The sequence below is a fragment of the Argiope bruennichi genome, chromosome 3 (assembly GCF_947563725.1).
Source record: "Argiope bruennichi chromosome 3, qqArgBrue1.1, whole genome shotgun sequence".
Lineage (NCBI taxonomy): Eukaryota > Metazoa > Arthropoda > Arachnida > Araneae > Araneidae > Argiope > Argiope bruennichi.
In genome coordinates this window covers 4,752,402-4,765,070 of record NC_079153.1, presented here as the reverse complement: position 1 = coordinate 4,765,070, position 12,669 = coordinate 4,752,402, and the positions used below count along the sequence as shown (strand labels likewise).

At 28.6% G+C, this 12,669-nt stretch overlaps 1 protein-coding gene across 1 annotated transcript in view; it reads right to left on the bottom strand.

Annotated features, from left to right (window-relative positions):
- The window catches only part of LOC129964288 (muscle calcium channel subunit alpha-1-like), a 293,395-nt gene that overhangs the window by 38,790 nt on the left and 241,936 nt on the right, over nt 1–12,669 (bottom strand). Inside the window, exons 27-39 of the mRNA XM_056079056.1 lie at nt 11,272–11,421; nt 10,447–10,648; nt 9,412–9,570; nt 7,408–7,518; nt 7,209–7,292; nt 6,965–7,087; nt 5,828–5,893; nt 5,629–5,720; nt 3,547–3,706; nt 1,756–1,883; nt 1,490–1,586; nt 307–409; nt 124–225 (exon numbers count right to left, since the gene is read on the bottom strand). Of these exons, the coding sequence (XP_055935031.1) occupies nt 124–225; nt 307–409; nt 1,490–1,586; nt 1,756–1,883; nt 3,547–3,706; nt 5,629–5,720; nt 5,828–5,893; nt 6,965–7,087; nt 7,209–7,292; nt 7,408–7,518; nt 9,412–9,570; nt 10,447–10,648; nt 11,272–11,421 (1,577 nt within the window). The remainder of the gene's footprint in view (nt 1–123; nt 226–306; nt 410–1,489; nt 1,587–1,755; nt 1,884–3,546; nt 3,707–5,628; nt 5,721–5,827; nt 5,894–6,964; nt 7,088–7,208; nt 7,293–7,407; nt 7,519–9,411; nt 9,571–10,446; nt 10,649–11,271; nt 11,422–12,669) is intronic.

The following is a 12,669-nucleotide window of genomic DNA, read 5'->3' as shown; positions in this document are numbered from 1 at the left end:
GTTTACTGACAATTATTTAACATTCCATTCTGGTGCAACCTGTTTTCTCGGTGAGTTTGAAAACATAAATAAAAAGTTATATTGACTCACTAGGGATCCTGAGAGAACAGGAACATTACCTACCTCCCGCTGGTGGAACCACTTGGTCAAGAAGCTCGTCACTTGTGCGCTTCCATATCCTTTTGATGACCGCTCGTAGTTCTTCATTAGCTTCATCAATATTTCCTTTAAAAACAAGAAGCAGGTTGTAGAAAAAAATGTAGTATTTGAAATATGAATTCTCAAAAAAATGTGCGCCATTTTTACCTTCTGTTTTGATATGCAAGGATGTCCTCACTAAAGCGAATAAGGTTGCATTAAACATAACAGTTCCATCACTGTTAAGAGGCATATTCATGGATACTAGTTTCTGAAATGACAACAAATCACATTTTAATACGACATAAACTGGTCTTCTAACTGACAAAATTTAGAAGGCTAGTAAACCTTTGAATGCATTAAAAAATAGATGATTAAAATATCGAATCAATTTTTTTTGGAATAAAATGTATAGTATATTTTGTATATTCAAATAGTTGAACACTCATTTCGGTGAAATGTGCTGTGGCATTAAAAGAAAAGAATTTTCAAGAAAAAAATACCGATTATCTAAAACAGAGTAATTCATATTGTTTTGGAGAGATATTAAAGACATTACATTTCCGATATATACGGAGAGGCTCATACAGCTTATTCCTAGCTGTTGCCGTTCAATTCAAATCTATGACAGATGGAAATAATTATTCATAAAAAGGAATAATTCTAATAATAAAGTTGTAGGAAAATGTGCATCAATAAGCCTGAACGATTACTGAATAATTCATTTTCAAAAGAATGCTTAATATATTTTTTTTTATTTCAAATAAAACTCTCATTTTTTTAGATATTTTAAATAACCTGTAAATGTAATTCATGGAATTTCTTCAAGATTCTTTTTAGTCTATTGCGTTCATATGCAAATTCCCCGACATCTCAATATTGAAATTATTTATATATATATATAACAATGTTAATAAAAATACATAAAAATGTAATTTCTATACTTTTTATAGAAAAATAATAATATATAAAAAATAATAATAACAGAATTCTTTATCATTTCCAGCAATTTTTATTTATAACAGAGCCCTAACCATTCACACAATAACAAAGCTCTATATTAGTAACACAATAATAACAAAACTGTATATCCATTTACACAATAATAAAAGTGCTCAATATCATTTGCACAATAATGACACAGCTCTATATCCTATACAGCAATTCTTTAATTTTACTTTATACACAAAGAAGAAACCAAAGAGTTCAACTCACTAACGACACTTATTTATATTTAAATCATTTATAGCCACTGATGCCTTTTAATTATAAAAATATGAATGATGACTCATTTGAAAGAGAAAAAGAAGCAAAATTATAATTATATTTGTAGCAAGAAAATCAAACTTACTTTACAAGCTACTCTATGAGGGCACAATTTTCCAAATCCCAATGGAGGAGAAATTTTTCTGAGCAAAGTAACAACATCCAAATGCTTTATCCTTCCTCTAAATTAATGGAGAGTAAAAAGAAGTTATTATTATCATCATTAAGCTTTATACTGCAAGAATGCATTTTGTCACTTTAGTGTGTCATTAAAATGATAAATCCTTCTATGCATTATTGAATTAGATGGCAAATATAGATTTTAAACACAATTAAATGATTTCAACCTACTTAGCATCCGGATCGTATTCAGACCACAACCGAACAAATTCATCCAAATGATGCGGACCCAGTATTGACCAATCACGGGTCAAGTAATCGAAATTGTCCATGATGACTGCTACAAAAAGATTTATAACCTAAGGAGAAATGTTGAGAGAGTTAATTTCAAAAATATAACCAAGAACTAATACAATAAGAATTCAATTTATTTAGAAAGTTCTTTGATATTTTGTCATTCTTTTGTTTGTAATAAAAAATTTAGAAGAAGAAATATATTTTCCATTTGAAGGATTTTAGGATATATGAATATACAGGATTTATTCAGAAATTTCAATTGCGTGACACAAATGGCAGTTTTAATTGCAGGATCCAGACATTACATAATTTTTGGCTTTATTTAATTTAATTATATTAAATTATAATGCTTTGAAACTATATGAGAGCTATTTTTCGATAGACCTCGTAATTTTAAACCTTATTTAAACATTCGGGCCGCTGAAGGTACATGGTCTTGCAACATTTAGCACTTAGTTCCTTTTCAAGCTATGCCATTAGATCTCGAACTTTTAAATATCCTTTAACAAAATCTGAATTATAACCAAGACATAAAGTTTCAAATACAAGGATAAAGCAATGTCTTGAATATTAAATAACGACAAAAATTTTCAATACACTTTTACGTTCATAGTAATATTGAAGTTAAGATGTAATAAGTTAATTAATTCTTTTAATTATAAAATAAATAACATTTTGTAGTTAAAGATTGCTTTTATAGATAAAAGAATAAAAATTATTATTTTGTATCCACCACAATTTTACCTTAACAAATTGGGCTGCCAGGAAATATAGTCAATTTATGTTCTTATCAAGTGCTTAAATTCCAGAATCCACTGCGAATCTTCGAAGAAGGAATGTCACACATCAGTCAGTATAAACCAATGTGTATTTGGATGCTGTATGAACCGTGCAACTGCGTTTCCAATGTGATTTTGATGTCTCAAATGAATTCCACCTGCTCGTTTCATTATGATTTTTGATTGTCATTGGACAATAGTTGGTTATTTGTCTCTTTTATTGAAAGCCGTTTGCCAATAAAATTATCATAATCACAGAATTAAAAAATTAAATATCACTGGGAAGTGATTTCTATTTTGACCAAGACAAAGATAACACTCAAATAACCTTAATCAAGCATTTTGAACATTTTTAGTGAGTAAACCAATCAAATTGCTTTTATAGATAAACGAACAAAAATTATAATTTTGTATGTCCCATAATTTTACCTTTGCAAATTAAACAGCAAGAAAATTTAATCGACTTATGCTCATCCAGCTCTTAGCAAGTGTTTGCTGCGAACCTTCGAAGAAAAACAGCGTAAGACGATGTATATTTAGATATTTCAATTGTTTTTTCAGTGTGATTTTGATTGCAATATGATCTCACAAATTGACTCTGCTAGCTATTAATTTTGCAGAAGAATCTTTCTGTTTCTGAATATTATTGGATAACAATTTTTTTTGTCTCCTTTACTGAAAGCTGGTTAACAACAAGATTGTCATTATAACAGAATCCAATAATTTAATATCACTGTGAAGTGATTTCTATTTTGAACAAGAAAAAGATCACACTCAGTTGAACTTATTCAAGCATTTTGAAGGCTGTGATGAAATCAGAAAAATTTGAGAAAGCTACGGATATTTATAACTGCTTTTAGTGAATAAACAGTTCAATTTTGATTTAAGAAATGTGAAAGATTGTTGAAAAGCAGAGTGTAACTATACGAGCGGAAAGTGTGCCTACCAAAAATGAGCAGAGTATATAAAAAGAGATGAAGTAGGGCAGCGCCACTTCAGAGCCGCAGACGTCCCCGAAAGATTCGTCCGACCTGGGATCGCATTTTGTTGTTGGCTTGTTGGTGCACGCAAGCATGATCTCTTGCCAGCCTTCGCCAGTAGCGGATCTGCAACACAAGGACGTTAGTTCTCTGGAACGAGTCCTGTTCTTTTCTAAAATTTATCTTGAAGATCAACTTTTATAATTGAAACTTAACTTAGTTTGGACAAGTTATGAGCCTATTTTCTAAAATAAGAAGCCTACTCATTTAATGGCATGCGGATATCATAGATCCCCTTGATTTTTATTTGTAAAGACATTGAAAGAAAACGGCGTTTTTGTTGGTGAAAAATATTGTTAGAGGAAATATAAAGACTGATATGAATTTGAAATAGTTTGTTTTCTTAGTTTTCAGAGTCAATATTATTTAAGTCCTCTATTACAATGATTCTCTGCGAAACATTTTATCTTCAAACATCTTTTCATCACACATTGGTCTCCAATTATATAAATTAAAAGAATGGTACTCGTATATTTATGTATGAGGATTCATTTGATATTAATGTTCTGAAAACTCTGAAGAACCTTCTGAAGGAATATCTAGTTAGTAACTGCCCTATTAATGAATGATAATGAATAACAAATGAATGAATAATCTAAATAAATGATCGATATCTTCAAAAAATCTTCAATACATTCTATTATTTTCAAATTTAAAATAGTTTGAATTTCATAAATTTGTATAGTAAATTGATAACTACAAAAAGTGCCTTTTTTATATTTTATATTTATAAAAAGTTTTAGAACTCACTTTTTCTTTCTCTTTAGAGATATAAAATAATTTTAATAATGATCCATCCATTTCTTAGTATTCATTCATGATAAAGATATTATTATTTTGATGATCGAAATTTTCCATTGAATATTATGTTTATCTGATTATTTATAGTGATGAAGTCATTAATAATAATAATAATAATAATAATAATAATAATATATGAATATAAACAGGGATATTATGGGGCTTGAATGTAAGTGGAATGACACAACATCGCTTTTTTCAAAAAATGAGGAATAAATAAAAAAGAAAATTTTAAGGTAATGCCTTAAAATAGCGCGGTATTAATCTAGTACTTACCCTCATAAAGTTAATTAGAGGTTCAAATTAACAAAAATAATTAGCAAGTGGCGGAGGGAAGAAGTAAAAAAATGAAGGCTGGATATATTTAAATGTATTTTATGTTTACTTTCTAAAGACTCATAATATTCTCTGTGTTACTTACCCATATCATGATTTTACGCTGAGATTCTTCTAAACCTTAACATTGTACATTAATGAATGTTTTGAATTCCAATAAACACTATCTTAATGTTTGATCAAAATAAAATATCAAGCAATAACTTCAAAATCTATATTGTTTCATTATTATTCCTTCATTATTTCAAATTTCAATGCATGTTTAAAATAAATACATACTCTAAATGCAAAAGCAATCATTGTGAAGTGCCCTTCTTTTTCAATCAATCTATTCTATATTTCGAAATCATTCAAAACTGAGTGCTCTACTACTATTTATTCCACGACTATTTATAAATAAGTAATTGGATTTGCACAAATGAACTGATAATGTGACCACAAAATGGGTTATAAACTGAGTTCTAAGCCTACCGTGTTGAAATTGATTCCAAAAAAAAAAAAAAAAAACCATCCTAATTCACATTCCAATCTCAAGCATTACATATTTATAAAGAGATTTAGGCGAGATTATTTCTATTTTAATAACTTGAAAATATGTTAAAATTTTGTACATATGTAAGCAGTGCCATATAATATTTTATTAATCATAAGATGTACACTTTTGCACGCCATTTTGTCGGATCTGCGTTGTATTCAACAGTCTTTGGGCCTTATAAATAAAAATCGCACTATTTAAGTTTGACTAGATGGAAACTAACTTACAAATAAATGTCACCAACACTTCGAAATGGATAATTGACAATATCAATAACATTAATAATAAAAAGGATTAATTTCGAAGATATTCTTACCGAAACAGAACTAAAACAGCTTGTGGAAAAGTTTGAAAATGATTGTTTCTATGAATTGCCGTTGACGAATCTAATGCAATACGGCCAAACATCTAAAAGGAAGAGAAATGGCAACATAATTAATATGTTGTATCTTAAAATGCAGAAAAAATAATTTTATTTTTAGTCTCTATAAAACTGGTCCGATTGATTCTCTTACCTGCATGCCTATAACAGCATAAATAAAGAAAAGCATGACTATTAACAAAGCTACGTAAGGCAACGCCTGAAAGAGAAATGTATTTTGTTAAAAATTAAAAAATACTCATATGCTATTTTATAAATACTCACTATATGTAATAAAATTTGTTCCAACTTTTATGCTTTTGTTCTATTATGATTAAATCTCTTTTCTAAAGTTCTTTTTTTAATTACGACGAATTAATATTATAATCAGCAGCCACAGAAGAGGTAATTTGATTTCTGAGAAAATTTTTCTTTTAAGCAAAGCTCACTTTATAAACATTGCGCATTCATTTGATATCAACAAAGAATCATTATTTCATTTAGTTGAATGATAGTGCGCATTAGAATCAATGGCAGACTTTTAAAATGTTTCATCTTTTATTTTCATGAATGTTAATCTTATAAAACTTATTCCAAACTTTTATGGCACAATTTTTATGAGACAATTTTGAAACGATTAAATTATCTAAAGATGCAAATTTATATCAATATGCTTCGAGTACAAAAAAGTTAAAAAACAAAACTAGGTTTGATTACTGAAAACTCACACATTAGATGAACTTTCTGCTTAAAATCTCAAGTATTTAAGGGAGCGGGCGTAAATTTTGTATCGCCGAATGATGATGAGAATGCCACATGAACCATCATCCTATTCTCGAAAATACGTATCATGCAAACATAGAGATGTAAGAATTTTAAAAGATATATTTATTCAATACTACCCAATTTTAGCGGAATTTACATCACAAAATCGAAAAAACGGTATATTTTCTTAGTATCATCACATTGTGTGGATAAAGTAAACTGTTAAAGAACATTTAAACCTCTTAGTCACATTGATTATGGGATTGAGAGGAGATAATGTGACAAAGTGATGCGTGTACAGACAGCATTTGTTAGCTATTTTTGATGCATTACACTTTGAATTTTGCTCATTTAGTATTCATTTACATTATTATTAGGACTAATTATTATAACGGAAAAATGATAAAAATTGGACGAATATATCACGGAACCGAATTTATATTTACGACTCATATTCCATTACGAGAAATTGCAGGTATGAAAGCCACTGAGATCTGAGGAGAGTTATTACAGTCAAAAGTCTTACCTGAAAGGATTTGATGAAAGTCCACAACAAAGTTCGAATCCCTTCTCCTCTACTGAGAAGTTTAACTAATCTCATCACTCGAAAAAGGCGAAAAAAGTTAATGCTGATAATATTTGTTCCTGGCTGAAAGTAGATGAATTAAAAAAAAATTAGAGCAGAGAAACTTACAATACATACAATGAAACAACAATTACAAACATACAATGAAGTATAGATTAATAAAATTATTATTTCATTGACTTACATTGACTTCTGAGTAGACTATATCTATAAAGCTCCCTAGGACAATTATAAAATCAAAGACGTTCCAGGCATCACCAAAATAGTTCTATTGCAAAGGAAAAATAATACATAAATTTAAAGTTAAATATTGTTAAAGTTTAATCAATTTAATATCAGACATACTTGCAAAATATAAAATAGAAAACAGTCCTTTCACTTACCTTAAATTTGAAAGCTACTAGCTTAAGCAGAAATTCGAAGGCAAAAACTGCGGTGAAAATCATGTTCATTACATCCAAGGCAAATGTGTATTCTTTGGGCTGACCGTAATACTAAATACAACAGAATTATGAGGAAATATTCATATTTGATGTAAAATAAATTGAATCATCTGCACATTAAAAATTCCAAATAAAGAAAGTATTTTATTCAAACCAATGACAATTCCATTAAATTATTACAAAAATGGATAGCGTGTTTTAGATATTTGATTTAAAAATTTGGGAACTAATAGATAGAAATATTAGCATATGTTTTGTATCTCACTTTGAGCTTTAAAAGAAATATTTTTAAGACGACGAGTTTGTGTAATTAAGTATAAAATATAGAAGGACTGGTGACGAAAATTCTATAATTTTATTTAAATCGTCTACAAACTATACTTCCACGTGATCCAAGATTTCAATAGTTATACCAAATTTTAAAGACTTTACTACTTATTATACTATTTGTATTTTATAAGAAATTACTTTTTTTGATATTTTGCTTTGGCGTGCTTACTTTGCATATTTACATTGTATTTTAAATGTTTTCAGTATTTTATCTATCGAAATAAGATTTCTGAGAAATAATTTTACTGTTTAATTTCATCTTTTTAAAATTAAAAATAATGTTTTAAAATAATGAAATAATGGACAGAGAGGCATTATTTAGATGATACATTTATTTTTAATTTGTTTTCATTAGATACATATTCAACTAATATCATAAATTCTGGATTTTTTCTATATAATTTTTATGATTCTTTTATGACTCCAAATGACATTATTTTAGCACCATTTTGAGAAAACTTTGAAGAATTTATTTTGAAAGATTTACTAAATAAAACATATACATGTACACTGACATATACATAGACACTATACATAGACATGCACACTGACATTTCATTCCATATTTTGTATCACATCCAAAAATATATAAAACTTGTAACAATTAGAACACAATAGCAAGCATTAAAGTCTCACATTCGTAATTAATTAATACAAGTATCAAAGTTTGCCAGTTAATGGAAGTTCCATAACTAAATTAATTAAATTCAATATTTTATTTTTTATTTTTATAACAAAGTTATTTTTGACATCGATGCAATATATCTTTCCGTTTACATGGCTGATATAATTTTCACAATTAAATTTATACGCTATTGCATAATTTTTTGATTAGCAATGAGAAATCATGTGAACTAAATGGATATTAATTGTGCAGGTTGAGTCGCCATTGTTAAGATTAAAGACCTTTATTCTACGAAAATGTCGTGAAGGCTACTAGATTCTACTACAAAAAGGGAACATATACCGTGTAGGGAGGTTTTTAGAAATGAAAAATGGTACTCGGAATTCCGAAATTAGGGCCTAAATTAATATAATTTCAATGAACAGATGATATGAACGAAGAAATAGTTAACTCAATGGATTCTTTTTTGCCAGGATATCTAAAGCATGGTATTTATAGCTGAAATTACATATAACGATTTCAGATCCATTGTAGGAGAATGAGGTGAAATACCAAATGTTATATTTAAAAACATTTGTAGTTAAGCGCTGGATATTTTCAATAGTCTTCGGTCAATAAAAAAAAAAGATTCGGATAGTTTTGATAAGTAACAAGATTTTACATTTATATAAGTAAATTTAAGATGGATAATTTTGTGAATAAGTAACAAATATTTAAAGTACCTGCACAGTTTTTTCTTTTGATAAATCAAAGAGAGTTTAAGAGAGTCGCTTAAGAAGACCATTTCAAACTAGAAGTCCCAATTCAAAATATTCATATTTATAGTTATTTAAACAAATTTATTTTAAATCCAAGATATTTCAGTAAACATATAGCAAAATATGTAACAGTTTATAAACTGAAGATATATGGATTTTATTTTATTAACAATTTTCCCGTTCTCAGTGAAATTAAATGCAAAGTGGGAAAAAAAAGACCCATGCAGTTACCTTCATGGCTAAAACTAAAGTGTTGATCATGATGAGGACAAAAATAGAATATTCGAAGTACTGCGACGTTACGAACCACCATACTTTGTACTGTATTCGATGTTTGGGGATGTAACGTCTGACGGGCTTTGCTTTCAGAGCGAATTCAATGCAGTTCCTCTGAAAAGATTAACAGTCAAGCATAATGTTAAATGACCTTCATCTAAAAGACCAAATTAAAAATAAATAATTATTAAGTTAAATGTCGTCATAAGAAATAAGACACTTTTACCAAGCATGGTAGGCGTATGTAGCTTTAAACGCGGGAAATTTGAATATAGTTTAACCTTTTCGTCTGCACTGTTGGGTTTATTTTCTTCAAAAAGTTTTTTTGGAATTTTTACTTTTAACTGGTATGCTGCTTGCTTTTATTTTTTATTGAGACTTTATGATTAAATTGTCTTTTTGTAGTTTGATTTTATTCATTTTTGCTGTAGTCTTTGTTCAGATTTAAAATTTTGAAATATTATTTTGTTTATTATTGTATATTTTATTGTCTTTGATTTTATGATACTAATTCTTATCTATAAAATCTGAATTTCTGAGGATTTTTCTCGTCACGAAGGGTCAATATTTTGGTTGAAAGTCAGACCCCCCACAGAAAACAATCACTGGTTTGAGTCCCTTCCTGAGGGTGGCTCTTGAAAAAGTCTTCAGGCTTGATTCCTCATTTCTTTCTTTTTGGTTCCATTTTTGCATTTGTATTATTTGTACATTTGTATGCATTTGTTCTGCAATATTTATTTATTTCTGATTTGGCTAAGTTCATTTGTCTTTTAGTTGCAGCAGCATTAGCGCTCTCTAAATACAATGCATCTTTTATTAATTTTGGTTCAGGAAATTTTTACTTTTAATTGAATTTCATAATGATTTTTTTATAGATCGATAGTTTCTTCATCTAAAAGAGTAACCATCTTTTAACAATGAGACAGTGAACATTCATTTCACAACTATCACAAAAGGTTTACTTTCTGCAAATAAATTCGTTCAACTTACCTGATTTTTATCTAATTCACAATTTTTGAATTCTTGCTCACCCTCATTTTGAAAGGTAACGATGACGAAACCAACGAAAATGTTAACCATAAAAAAGGCAATTATAATGATATAGACGATAAAGTATATGGCTACAAGTGGATTATGATTGTAAATTGGGCCAACGTTCTCCGCGTGGGAGTCGATTGCCACATAGAGTAATCTGAAACAGAAAGGGACGAATAATTATTGAATATCATATCTTGAGCACATTATCTATTATATTTAAACAAAGGTTTTATATACATACATGTAAGGATATCTCTAAATCTAAATTAAATCCTAATTAATTTCCTAATTTTTATATTCATTTAGCTCATATTCACTTCATTCTAAAATGTTCTTTTATTTACTGATCGAATTCCACCTTTTTTGTTTAATTAATACTTCAGAAGCTCTGTAAAAGTGCTTAAATCAGTGGTTCTCACGCTCCGAGAGGAGGGATAAAATTGTGTCTATCCAAACAAATCCTTTTAAAAGATCCCTATAATTCCCTTACCTGTAAATTTGAAACGTATAGGAAATTTCTATCAGAATATCATAATATATAATCATAGGGATAAATATTTCGTTTGCCTCTTTTCGCTCTTGTGTCGAGTGTAAATTAACGTGAATCGTCATTTTTTGCTTGTACTTACATTATGCCTCCCGGGATGGAATACAGCGAAGTTAAAATTCAAAGTATCTTTCTCTTCGGTCACGAAACTACTTCAAAAATATGCATTTTATATACATATATAAAATATACATATATACTCATTTTTTTTCTTTCGCAAATGCACTTACTTCGGCCAACCTTCAAAAGTTGAAACTGTACAAAGACTGAGCATAGCTTTGGCAACATCATCAAAATTAAATTCATTATTTTCCCACACTCGATCTTCTATAGTTATTTTCATGCCATTTTCGCTACCCTGATACACAATATATTGGCCTCTGGAAAAGAGATGAAGATTCATTTTGGAAATAAAAATAACACTCTTTTCTGTATTTGTCAAAAAAAGTAATCACAAAAGGCATCATACTTTACAGTTTTAAAACAGTAACTAGTAGCAAACAACATAGAATGGAAGCAGCATAGAGATATAGCGATCAAATCAAGCTATTTATTCCAATTCTAAATTTAATTTAAATATTGTAATTTAAGATGGAATATTTTTTATGGAAGTTTCTGACAAATCTTTACATTTGAAATAGTTGTCAAATTTTCAGCATAGGCACATAAAATGTTTGAAAGCTTTCCACGTTTTAACATGATGCTGCATTCTTTACTAATTCCTTCGTGAAATGGTGTATTCTGAGAGGTTAGAATGACAGCCTATTTTCGAAATCAATCCTTCATCTAGCATAAAAACTTGCAATTGATTTAGGGCATCTCCAGTTCGATATATTTCCAAATGCATATTCAAGTTTTTTTTTGTTATTTGATATTTATAATGTGAAAAAAACCCAATGCAATACCCTTTCATTTAATCTAAAACAAGTTTTAAAAATACTATATATTTGAGGCATTCTATGTAATCTAAAATCATTCAGCATCATTTTTTTTCAATGTTTATTTTTTAAAAAATTAAGTTTTTTTCAAAGATCGATATCCCCTTAATATTGTAACGAAACTTGTTCGAACTTGGCGCAGACTGAATGGTTCAGTAGTAGAATGCTACGAATTGAAAGTGCTAGTTCGCAAGTTCGTATCTGACTGTAAGCAAGTCGCCTAGAAATTGCTTCGTCATTGATTTACTTTCTGTTATTTCCCGTTCGTTCTAGAATGTTATTTTAATTTCTGTATCTTTCTAAATCTGGAAGATTCGAGTCATGTTGTCTTGTGGATAAAAACAGATGTAAAGTTTAGCTCCTTGAATAAAGACTCGAGTTGAAATGAGCGAGTGTTATCTTCGACTTTAGTTAACACAAGGTTTATCTACTCGACAATATTATGCAACTTCAAGTTCAATATGAAATTGGATTCTCCTGATTTGGCCTAACCAATTCAAGTTTTTAGTTTTTACAACATAATTTAAATAATTTATTTAATATATCGCACAATATTCAAACAATTAATGGAATGTCATTTTTGCAATTCAAGATATTGAATTTTATATTGAAACTTTTAGATAATAACATATACATAATAAAATAAAAAATGCAATTAGATAAACTTGGGAAAATATATACATGCCAAAT